The sequence below is a fragment of the Eriocheir sinensis genome, chromosome 9 (genome assembly GCF_024679095.1).
Source record: "Eriocheir sinensis breed Jianghai 21 chromosome 9, ASM2467909v1, whole genome shotgun sequence".
Classification (NCBI taxonomy): Eukaryota; Metazoa; Arthropoda; class Malacostraca; order Decapoda; family Varunidae; genus Eriocheir; species Eriocheir sinensis.
In genome coordinates this window covers 16,674,105-16,686,604 of record NC_066517.1, presented here as the reverse complement: position 1 = coordinate 16,686,604, position 12,500 = coordinate 16,674,105, and the positions used below count along the sequence as shown (strand labels likewise).

The window sequence follows — 12,500 nt, the reverse complement described above, 5'->3', positions numbered from 1 at the left end:
TCCTCTTCATCCCCCGCGGAGCCAGGAGGATAAATCAATGACGTCACCCTTATGGAATGCTTACGTCACTTCCTCTCTAACAATAACAACAGGAAAAAGTTACCAACGTAGCCTAGCGTGTGTGTAAGCAGCTCTTCCTCGTCCCTCCCTCCTTCCTCCTCTCCCTTTTTTACCCTTTCTCTTCCCCATTTCCTTATTTGTTTCCTGGTCCCTTCTTTACCTCTCTCCCTTATGGTTATCCTCTTCCTTCTTTATCTTTCTTTTTCTCTCCTTTGTTTCTTTTCTGATGCAGCTCTTTGCCGTCTTTTTCTCCTCTCCTTTCTTTCCCCTTCCCTTTCCTCTCCTTTTATTTGTTTCCTGGTCTCTTCTTTCCCTTCTTCTCTATATGTTTCTCTTCTTTCTATACTCTATATGTTTCTCTTCTTTCCCTTCTTCTCTATATGTTTCTCTTCTTTCTCCTTCCCTTGTCATCCCTCTTTCTTATTTTGATGCACTTCTTCCCCTTCTTTTCCTCCTCTCCCTTCTTTCCCCTCCCTTTCCTATCCTTTTATTTGTTTCCTGGTCTCTCTTCTTTCTCCTTCCTTTTCCATCTCTTTATTTCTTTCCTGGTTTTCCCCTCCCTCTCCTTTCCTTATATTCTGTTCTACTTCAGTCTTCTTTCCTTTTTTGTTGTTCTTTTCCACTTTCCTCGTTTCTCTTCCTATTCCGTCTCCTTCATGTTATTTTTTTACCCTTTTCCCATTACTTCTCTTATGTTCTATTCCATTTAAATTCTTTCTTTCCCTACGCTTTCCTTTTCCTTCCATCTTTCCTCATCTTTTCCCTTCCTGTATGTGCTCTTTCCTTCCCCTTTTCCCTTCCTTCTTCCTCTTCTTTCCCCTTCTCTTTTCTCTCTCCATATCTTCCATTTCCTTTTTCCCTATTTTCCTTCCCCATACATCCCTTTCCTTTCATAGTCCTTGTGAAATAATTCCTCCTAAGATACGTAAATCATTCGAGTATGAAAGAATGTTCTGAATAGCGACCTTGCGTTATGAGAGACGAAGGTTAGTGTGATAATGAATGCAGCTGTTGTCATTATTATTAGTGTCATTGTTACCATCATCATCACCATCACGTCGTATTGCAGTATTACCAACCCAGACTAAGAACACAACCTTGGATTCCTTTACGCCATCCATACGATTACTTTCCTTTCCTCCTCCCGACCCATATAATCAAACATTTCTGGGCTTACACACACACATAGCATAAGGCTTCCGTAGAGGCTGTGTTAGTACTTCCATGGGTAGTTTTATGAGCTTAGTGATAGTTTGACAAGACTTCTGTACCATGAACGCGAAAAGAAACTCATGAAAACGTATGAGAACTTGACTAATCTCCTTGGTGGCTTTTAGAATTAGTTGTGAGAGCCGAAAGCGTGTGAGAAAACGGGGTTAAAATAGTCTCTCGTTTTAACTACCCACGAAGGCACCCAGTAAGTATAGCAATTAAGAACAAGGTATAATGAAAGGAAGGGATTTCAACGCACACACAACAGCGATCTGGGTGGCGGGAAATGAATAGATAAGTAAGTGCAGTCAAGAGAAACAGCTTAAAACAGGAGGAGCGCAAGGGTGTGGGAAGGGCGAGGGAGCTGTTTTTTTGCGCGCGCCTCTTGTGTTTTTTTGCGCGCGCTCACTGCGGAGTTACAGCTGGGTGACGCTTAGCTCTTGTTTTTGTTGCGGAGGTGGCCTCGTAAATTTCTCTTTCTTTCTTTCTCTCTTCACCACACCTACGCGCTTCCTTCCTATTTTTTGCTTGACATTCCTTTCCTTCCCTTTCTTCCTTCCTTCTTTCTCCTTTTTCTTTTTCTCCCTTCACCTCACCTACGCGCTTCCTTCCCTATTTTTTGCTTGACATTCCTTTCATTCCCTTTCTTCCTTCCTTTTTCCTCCTTTTTCTCTTTCTCCCTTCACCTCACCTTCGCGCTTCCTTCCCTATTTTTTGTTTGTCATTCCTTTCCTTCCTTCCTTCCTTCCTTCTTTCTGCTCTTTCTCTTTCTCACCTACGCGATGACTTTCCTGTTTTTTTTGTTACATTCCTTTCCCTCCTTCTTCTCTTCCTTTCTTCCTTCCCTCATTCCTTCATCCCTCTTCTCTTTCTCCTTACTGTATCGTTTCTGTATATTCCACATCTTTCTCTATCTTCTTTTACATTCCTTTTCCTTCTTTCTTCTTTATCGTTTCTGCCTTCCTCTTCTTTCTTTCTCTTTTCACCTACCCATTTTCTCCTTCCTTATCTTTCTTTACATGCCTTTTCCTTCTTTCTTCTTTATCGTTTCTGCCTTGCTCTTCTTCCTTTCTCTTTTCACCTACCCATCTTCTCCTTCCTTATCTTTCTTTACATTCCTTTTCCTTCTTTCTTCTTTATCGTTTCTGCCTTGCTCTTCTTCCTTTCTCTTTTCACCTACCCATTTTCTCCTTCATTATCTTTCTTTACATTCCTTTTCCTTCTTTCTTCTTTATCGTTTCTGCCTTGCTCTTCTTCCTTTCTCTTTTCACCTACCCATCTTCTCCTTCCTTATCTTTCTTTACATGCCTTTTCCTTCTTTTTACAGTACAGCTGACTTCAGTTTATCGTTCTTTCTTTCCTCACCAACGAATTATTTCCTTCCCTATCTTCTTTTACATATCCTTCCCTTCTTTCTACTTTCTTTCGTTTCACTATTCTCCACTTTTTTCTTCCTGTCTTCCTTTCTCTCCTCGCCAACGCGTCGTCACTTCCCCATCTTTCCCTAAATCTTCCTTCCTTCCTCCTCTCCCACACTCACTTCCCACTCTCCTTCTCCTCCCACGCCCACTCCACATTGCAGTAAACATATTCTCATCGCCTGCTTTCCTTTAACCCTCCTCCTCCTCCTCCCTTCCTCTCCTCCTCCTCCTTAGCTGGGAATACAAATAGCCCTCATTACCACCCAGAAAGTCACGAGTGATGGCACTCCTGAATATCTTGAGAGAGAGAGAGAGAGAGAGAGAGAGAGAGAGACGACGGGATGGTAACCTAACCTCGCTTGCTTCTGAATCCTTTTACTGCTTTTGTTTTTTCTTTGTAATTGTGGTCTGTTTGTTCATGTTATGGTTCTGAAACACGATAACACTCTTCCATCTTCCTTTTATCTCTTACGTTACCGGTTGAATGTCATTTGAATCGTAAAGAAAATAGCGGCAGATTAGCGAACTAGCCTATCCATATTTTAAAACATCATCCCCCAACCATACATATTTGGCAAGCCTTTCGTAGGAGTTTCGGGCATTTCCAGGGGTAGTTTTATGGCCCTGGTGGTAGTTTGACCCTTCTTCTGTACCATGAACCTAAGAAAACACACATGAAAACTCGAGTGATCTCCTTTTTGGCCGTTGAAAATGGTGAAGTGGGAGGTGGAAGCGTCTGGGAATTACAGTGATGAGAGAGAAAGGGACGGTCGTACAAAGGGAAGGTCTTGATTTTAGTGCCCGTAGCGGAAGATAGATGGACTCACTGACGCGTTAAAAGTGTAATGTATGCATCGTATCATTATAACTATTACCAAACTGCCGGGGCGTGTCACTATGCTTCGCTCTTGTCTCCTTTCCCTCCGTATTCCACAAAGCTTCGTCCACCTCTCATGTCGGAAGCTGAATTTTATACCCTTCATTTTTTGGTCCATTCTAATCTCTCCTCTCCCATCCCTCTCCCGCCCTTCCTCCCTCCACTCTCTCCACTATCATCATCATTATCATATTACAGTCATTATCATCCTGCCCCCTTATTCCATTCATTCATTCACGCTAGCAGGGAAGGGAGGGAGCTGTGTGGTAGTAGTAGTAGTAGTAGAATTGTATATGATAGTGAAAATAAAATGACAGTCGTGGTAGTAATAATAGTATAGCAAAAAGAAGAAATGGGATACTGGAAAATGATAGGCTAGTAAAAACAGGTTTAATTCATAGTAGATAGTAGTAGTAGTAGTAGTTGTTGTAGGAGACCACATTAACAAGTACAATAATTCATCCATCCCTAACTTTCTTCCTCCTTTCCTTCCTTCATTCCTTCCGCTTTCCCTCTCCTCCCTTTCTCTCCCTCTCTCTTCCTCCCTTTCTTCCGTCATGCCTCCTCCTCTCCCTCCCTCCCACCTCCACATTTACCATAATATAGGGTCCCGCTGTCTCTTTTAGGGGCGTCCAGCAATTACCGTACGTCACAACTAACTGTCTTTACCGTTATTCCGTCTGTGTGTCTGTCAAAAGCTGTCTGGGCCCCCTCGTCACTCATGCAGCCCTGACGTAACATTACCCGGACCCTCAAGCCTGTCTGTCTGTCTGTCTGTCTCTAAACATGTCTGTCTGTGTATGTCTATTTCTGTCTGTATCCTCGTCTCATGCACTTCTAACATAACATTACCCAGTCATTCGAATCTTCCTTTCTGTTTATCTGTCTGTCTGTCTGTACATGTCTGTCTGTCTGTATACATGTTTTAATGGCTTGCTTGTCTGTCTGTGTCTCTGTCCGTCTCCTCGTCTCTCATGCACTCCAACGTAACATAATTCAGCCCCTCTAACCTCCCTGTCCTTCTGTCTGTCTGTATACCTCTGTCTGTGTGTCTCCCCGTCTAATGCACCTCCAAGCTAACATAATTCACACAGCTTGCCTTTCTGTCTGTCTGTCTCTATACATGTTTTATTGTCTTGTTTGTCTGTCTGTGCCTCTGTCTGTCTGTCTCTTCGCCTTTTATGCATCCCCAACGTAACATCAATCTGATCCCAATACTTCCCTGTTTGTCTGTCTGTCTGTGTGTCTCACCCGTCTAATGCACCTCCAAGCTAACATAATTCACACCTACAACTTGCCTTTCTATCTGTCTGTCTAAGTATCTATCTGTCTACATGTCTGTCTGCCTGTCTGCCTCCTCGTCTCATGCACCCCATCGTAACACAACCCAGCCACTCGAGCCCGCCTGTCCGTCGTGTCCTCTTGGTGTATGTTTATTATCCTACGAGTGGCGGCCTGGCTCTGTTTGGGGCTGTGTTTACTTAGAGGGCTAATCAGCGTGGCGCCCTGCACACTCACGCCCCCGACACCCTTCGAGGCGCCCTGCACACCCCCCGCCGAGCCCTCAACCTTAATTTGATGATAACCACTTAGGGGAACCACGTGTGTTGGACTGATATAGCTTGGAAACACGGATTCACACTTATACAATTCCTCACAAAATACGATATAGACGACCCTAGTAAGTGAGGATAAGTTAGTTTATGTGTGTTTAAAGGTTATATTGCAGTGTTTTGAGGTATAGTATAATTTGATGCGGTTTATTATGACAGTGTTGCAAGGATGATAAATATTAGAACCACCTATTCACTATATTAGATTCTGAGCAAAATACGATATACACGGCCTTAGTAAATGGATATGAGTCAAGTAGCGTGTATTTTAAAGTTATATTGTTGTGTTTAAGGCATGGATAGTAATATCTGATGCGGTTTTTGAGACTTGCAAGGGTGATGAATTAAAACCCCAGATTCACTAAATTAGATTCTGAGCAAAATGCCGTACACATTAGCCTAGTAAATGGGTATAAGTCAAGGATAAATAAATAGAACCGGTTTTTAAATAATAATGTTAAGATAATTTAACCTCGTGTCAGGCAGGGTATAGCAAATCCATGGGCCCCTATAAAGACTAGTAATGACCTTAATAATTGTGTATACGTTAATTTACATGGGTTTTAAGGTCATATTACTGTGTTTGAGTTAGGGATAGTAAAGTTTGATGTGGTTTTAGACAGATTGCAAGGGTTTCATCGTTCGTCAGGCAGGGTAGCAAGTCCATGGTCCCCTGCAAAGACTAATAATGACCTTAATAATTGTGTATACGTTAATTTACATGGGTTTTAAGGTCATATTACTGTGTTTGAGGTAGGGATAGTAAAGTCTGATGAGGTTAAAGACAGTATTGCAGTGGTTGAGTCGTACGGCCGGCAGGGGGGTGAGTCCATGGTCCCCTGCAAAGACTAGTAATGACCCCAATAATTGTGTATACGTTAATTTACAAGAGATAAGAGGTCATATTACTGTGTTTGAGGTAGGGATAGTAAAGTCTGATGTGGTTTTAAAGACAATATTGCGAGGGTTGAATCGTTCGTCAGGCAGGGGGTGAGTCCATGGGCCCCCCGAATGACTAATAATGACCCTAATAAATGAGTACAAGTTAATTAATATCAGTTTAAAGGTCATACTTCTGTGTTTGAGGTATGGAAACTAGGCTATGATGTGGTTTTAGAGACAACATTGCAAGGGTTGAATCGTTCGTCAGGCAGGGTAGAAAGTCCATGGGCCCCGGTAAAGACTAGTAATGACCTTAATTGTGTATACGTTAGTTTACATGGGCTTCAAGGTCATATTACTGTGTTTGAGGTAGGGATAGTAAAGTTTGATGTGGTTTTAGACAGATTGCAAGGGTTTCATCGTTCATCAGGCAGGGTAGAAAGTCCATGGGCCCCGGTAAAGACTAGTAATGACCTTAATTGTGTATACGTTAGTTTACATGGGTTTTAAGGTCATATTACTGTGTTTGAGGTAGGGGTAGTAAAGTTTGATGTCCCCGGAATGACAAAATGACCCTAATAAATGAGTATAAGTTAATTAATATCGGTTTAAAGGTCATACTACTTTGTTTGAGGTATGGATACTAGGCTTTGACGTAGTTTTAAAGACAATATTGCAAGAGTTGAGTCGTTCGTCAGGCAGGGTAGCAAGTCCATGGTCCCCCCGGAATGGCAAATAATGACCCTAATAAATGAGCGTAAGTTAATTAATATCGGTTTAAAGGTCATATTACTGTGTTTGAGGTATGGAGATTAGGCTTCGATGTGGTTTTGAAGACAATATTGCAAGTGTTGAGTCGTTCGTCAGGCAGGGGGGTGAGTCCATGGCCCCCACGATGCCGGCAACACGCCTCCCATATATGGTGGTGTCGTACCGCCTCCTCCACACACTTTCCTCCCTCCCTCTCTCCTCTTTCTCTCCTCCTTCCTCCTCTTCCACTCGCTTATCTCTCAGTCCCTCCACTTCTCCTCCACTCAGGTCTTAAGCCATCTGTCTCCGTGTCTTCTTTATTTGCTTGTAGATTTTTTTATAATATTTTTTTTCTCGTGTGTGTGTGTGTGTGTGTGTGTGTGTGTGTGTGAGAGAGAGAGAGAGAGAGAGAGAGAGAGAGAGAGAGAGAGAGAGAGAGAGAGAGAGAGAGAGAGATCCTGCCATGCACTATTCAGCAAGTTAGACTGACCTTGTTATGTTCACACCTCCTCCACGCACATGACCGGTGTACGTGTGTGCGTGGACGGCTCTAAACGTACACACATGTCAGATTGAGCTGTCGAGAGAGAGAGAGAGAGAGAGAGAGAGAGAGAGAGAGAGAGTGTGTGTATGGCTACGTTGGTGTTTATTAGTGCTGTGTGTGTGTGTTTGTGTATGTGTGTGTGTTTGTGTGTGTTTGTGTGTGTGTGTGTGTAACTTAACCTTAATGATGTACACACACGGAGATTCCTACGTGTGTGTGTGTGTGTGTGTGTGTGTGTGTGTGTGTGTTGATCTCACAAATACACAAAGAATACATATTTACAAACACAAATATATTCTATTATTATTATTATTATTATTATTATTATTATTATTATTATTATTATTATTATTATTATTATCATTATTATTATTTTTAGTAGTAGTAGTAGTAGTAGTAACAGTGGTGGTGGTGGTGACAATAATAATAATAATAATAATAATAATATAATAATAATCTTACACATGCTCATGCAAATTTATTCCCGTGTCATTTAAGGTAATTAGGTCATTATTCCATGCACTGCTTTAATTATATCCCCGGTGGAGAGAGAGAGAGAGAGAGAGAGAGAGATGGCGGGGGCATAACTGTGACTTCGTGTGTGTGTGTGTGTGTGTGTGTGTGTGTGTGTGTGTGTCAATATATGGATAGTGAGGGGGTGTAGTAGCTGTGTGTGTATGTGTGTGCGTGCGTGTGTGTGTGTGGGCCGGGTGTAGTGGGTGTAGGAACCTGTTGGGGTAGCAGGGACACACACACACACACACACACACACACAACGTCATCACACGCACATAATACTTGACATCCCACGAAGCATATTAATCTCGAGACAACAACAACACTCGCTACTACTACTACTACTACTACTACTACTACTACTACTACTACTACTTCTATCAACATAAGGGCATTGGAAGTGTGTCTGTCCTCTGCCATTATCTGTTGCATCATTATATTAACACCATTCTCTTATTTTCTTTTCTATCTATGCTTCTTTCTTTCCTCTCATAGCTCCATTTATGTCGTTTTCTTTCTTCTGTTATTCATTCTTTTCTCTTTTTTTTTTAGTATAAGCTTTTTTTTAACTGTTTTTCATACATGGTTTTCCTGCTCTTTTCCTCAATAAAATACGCGTGGTTTGGGTTCTGGAAATGTCTTGAAGATGGTTTAGTAGTAGTAGTAGTAGTAGTAGTAGTAGTAGTAGTAGTAGTAGTAGTAGTTGTTTTTTGATGTCAGCCTTGTCTCAGTTCTGTCTAATAATATACCCGATACCCCTCTCTCTCTCTCTCTCTCTCTCTCTCTCTCTCTCGTTGGCGTAACTCCTACTACTACAACGTAAAAAAAGTGGAAAAAACAGGAAAATCTTACAATCAGTGCCTGAAGGTAAAAAAGAAAAGAAAAGAAAAGAAACCACCTGGTGTGTGTGTGTGTGTGTGTGGAGAAAAAAATGTAAAGTGGGTGTATCGTACGTAAGATTCTGAAAATTTGACCGAAAAATCTTAAAACGCATCACTCGACATTACTTTTGTGTGGGCGTAGCGATCTCTCTCTCTCTCTCTCTCTCTCTCTCTCTCTCTCTCTCTCTCTCTCAAACCAATATATTTTTTCTTCTTTTTCTTCTCTCCAACGAACACAGTTTCACGGATGGATGAATAGGTAGGAAGAAAAAGAGGGAAGGAGGAAAGAAAGAGAGAGAGAGAGAGAGAGGAAGGAAGAGAACGGGATGGAGAGATAGAAGAGAGAATGTGTGTTTAGGTGGAGAGGAGAGAAAGGATGAACAGATGTGGAGAGAAATACTAATGGAGGAAAAGAAGGGCTTAGGAGAGAGGTGGAAGAAGGAGGGAAAGTAGAAGGAGGGAGGGAAATAGGTGGACAACAAGTGGAGAAAGAGGTAGAAATGGAGGGAAAAATGAATGTATGAGACAGGTGGAGAAAGGGAGGGAGGGAGGGAGAGAAAGGGAAGAGTAGGGGGTGGAGGTAACATGTGGAGGAAGAGGGAGGAGTGGAGGGAAGGATGTAACATGTAAACAGAAGGAAGGAGGAGGAGGAGGAAGAAGGTTGATTAGTGAAGTGAGAAAGGAAGGAGGAGGAGGAGGAGGAGGAGGAGGAGGAGGAGGAGGAGGAGGAGGAGGAAGTGGAGAAAGGGAAGGAGGAAGAGGCAGGGGGCGGACAGATGGATGGAAGGAAGAAAGGAGGAAGGAAAGGAGGGAGGGAGGGAGATAGATAACAGGTGCCGTAATAGGTTGGTAGGTAGGCAGGAAGGTAAGAAGGGAGGGAGATAAAGGGGTGATAAAGATGGAGAGAGTGATTCAGGGAGAGAGAGAGGAGGAGGAAGTAGGGAGGGAAGAAAGGAAAGGAAAGGAAAGATAAAGAAGGGAAAGGTTAGAAAAAGTGGAAGGAAGAATAAAAGATAGAAAAAGAAGGAAGGGAGAAGGGAGCGATATAGATAGAGTGATTCAGGGAGAGAGAGAGGAGGAGGAGGCAGGGAGGGAAGGAAAGGAAAGGTAAAAGAAAGGAAAGAAGGGAAGATGAAAAAGGAAAAGGTAAGAAAAAGTGGAGGGAAGACTAAAAGATAGAAAAAGAAGGAAGGGAGAAGGGAGCGATATAGATAGAGTGATTCAGGGAGAGAGAGAGGAGGAGGAGGCAGGGAAGAAAGGAAAGGAAAGGTAAAAGAAAGGAAAGAAGGGAAGATGAGAAAGGAAAAGGTAAGAAAAAGTGGAGGGAAGAATAAAAGATGGAAAAAGAAGGAAGGGAGAAGGGAGTGATATAGATGGAGAGAGTGATTCAGGGAGAGAGAGAGGAGGAGGCGGCAGGGAGGGATGGAAAGGAAAGGTAAAAGAAAGGAAAGAAGGGAAGATGAAGAAGGAAAGGGTGATAAAAATTAGAAGGAAGCATAAAAGATAGAAAGGAAGGAAGGGAGAAGGGAGTGTAGAGGGGAGAAAGGAAGGGAAGATGAAAAAGGAAAAAAAAAGAAGTGTAGAGAAAAGGGAGAGAATAGAAGCTGGAAAGGTAGGAGAAAGTAAAGTAAAGGAAGGAAGGAAAGAAAGAAAGGAAGGATGGAGAATAAAAAAATAAGAAAAGGAAAAAGAAGGAAGAATAGGGGATGAAAAGGCAACAGAACATGAAGGAAAGGAAAGAAAGGAACGATAAGGCAATATAAAGATTAGTAAAAGAGGATGGAAGGAAGAGGGAATAACAGAGGATGAAAAGGTCACAGAGTATGAAGGAAACGAATGAATGAATGAAGGATGAATGTAGATTAGAACGGAAAGGTAAGGGATAGAAGTGGACTGGTGTAAAGGTGAGTGCGTCCATGGAGGGAGGGAGGGAGGGAAGGTGAGGGAGGGGTGGAGGGGAGTCATAAGGAGGGAGAGAGGGGGAATATAGGGAGGGAGGGAGAGAAGCATGGAAGGAAGGAAGTCTCATGAATATTCCAACTTGCACGCGGGTGTGGGACGTTCAGAGAGAGAGAGAGAGAGAGAAAGGAAAGAGAAGAGAAAAAAAATAGAAGAAAAGAGAAGGGAAGGGAAGGGAAGGAAGAGAAGACAAAAGAAGACAAGAGAAAAGAAGAGGAGAGGAGAGGATAGAGAGAGAGAGAGAGAGAGAGAGAGAGAGAGAGAATGCTAATGCTAAGGCTTAAAAGGTAAAGCACAGTATACATTAACCTTCGTGTCGTATGTATCATTATTATTATTATTATTATTATTATTATTATTATTATTATTATTATTATTATTATTATTATTATTATTATTATTATTATTACTGTCACTACTACTACTACTACTACTACTACTACTACTACTACTACTACTACTACTACTACTACTACTACTACTTTGATTCACACCTGTACATTATCTAATCACCTTTTCTTCTAATTACAGGTATGGAAAGAAAGTAAAGAGGGAAAACAAGAGTCGTGAATAAAGTGTAAGAAAAAGAAGAGAAGAGAACGAGAGATAAAAGAGATAAGAGATTGGGAGAGCCACCACCACCACCACCACCACCAACAACAACAACAACAACAACAAGAACAACAACAACAACAAGACCACCAAAATGCAAGCCGCCATGAAGACCTCCGCGACAGAATTTTTCACGGGACTTTCACCACTAAAAGGTCACCACCACCATCACCATCACCACCATCACCACCACCACCACCACCACCATCACCACCAACACCACCCCCACCACCACCACCATCATCGTCTTTTTTTTCCTTTTCTCATCCTTTTAACCTCTTCCACCTGTTGTTTTTCTCCACCTCCTCCATCCACCCACCTTGACATCTCCTCTTCCTCTTCCTTTTTATTCCTCTTCTACTTTTTATTTTCTCTTTCTCCTCTTTTTGTCCTCTTTTTCTTCCTCCTGTTCTTATTTTTCCTCCAACAATCACGCTTCCTTATTCTATTTTGATTTCCTCCTCCTCCTCCTCCTCCTCCTTTTTCTTCCCCTAACGAATAAACTTGCTTCCTCTATTTTTATCTCCCTTCCCCTCCACTCTTCCTACACCATTACCATCACCATCATATGTAGCTTATTGGTGTTTGTTTGTTTGTTTCTTTGTTTGTCTGTTTCTGCTTGTGTGTGTGTCATGGTATTTTTTTTTTTATAATTATGACTTTGGAGTGATTAGACATGAATTACTGTCGCGGTGCAAGAATGTGTGTGTGTGTGTGTGTGTGTGTGTGTGTGTGTGTGTGTGTGTGTGTGTGTAGGCGTCGTGGCTAGCCTTGAGATGCAGATAAAGGCGTTGGGTCATGCAGTCTTTCTTCCTCTCTGAATGTATGCACGAGAATGTATGAATGTATGTATGAAGATATGTATGTGTCTTAGCTTTCTTGCATCATGTTTTTGTTGCCCTTGAGTTACTTCCATTGCTGTAAAAGAATGTATGTGTGTGTATTTATTTATCTATGTACGTTTCCCTGTGTGTACCTAACTCTCCCTCGTGTGCGTGCAGGTGGTAGCGGGGTGTCGGGCATGAACGGGTCCTACCTGGCCAACGGGCGGTCAGGGCGCTGCCACTGCTGCCCGTATGGCTACCACATCGACCTGGACTTCGTGCGGTACTGCGAGATGCTCAACCAGGTAAGACTTTATGCAGACTCTCTATTGACCTCTCCTCTGGCTTC

The 12,500-nt window shown here is 42.3% G+C and overlaps 1 protein-coding gene across 5 annotated transcripts in view; it reads left to right on the top strand.

Moving 5' to 3' along the window:
• The window catches only part of LOC126996022 (uncharacterized), a 43,244-nt gene that overhangs the window by 2,528 nt on the left and 28,216 nt on the right, over window positions 1-12,500 (top strand). For all 5 annotated transcript variants that reach the window (XM_050856015.1, XM_050856014.1, XM_050856012.1 and 2 more), the window contains exons 2-3: window positions 11,247-11,482; window positions 12,329-12,456. In XM_050856015.1, coding sequence (XP_050711972.1) covers window positions 11,422-11,482; window positions 12,329-12,456 — 189 coding nt within the window. In that variant the 5' untranslated portion in view covers window positions 11,247-11,421. The remainder of the gene's footprint in view (window positions 1-11,246; window positions 11,483-12,328; window positions 12,457-12,500) is intronic.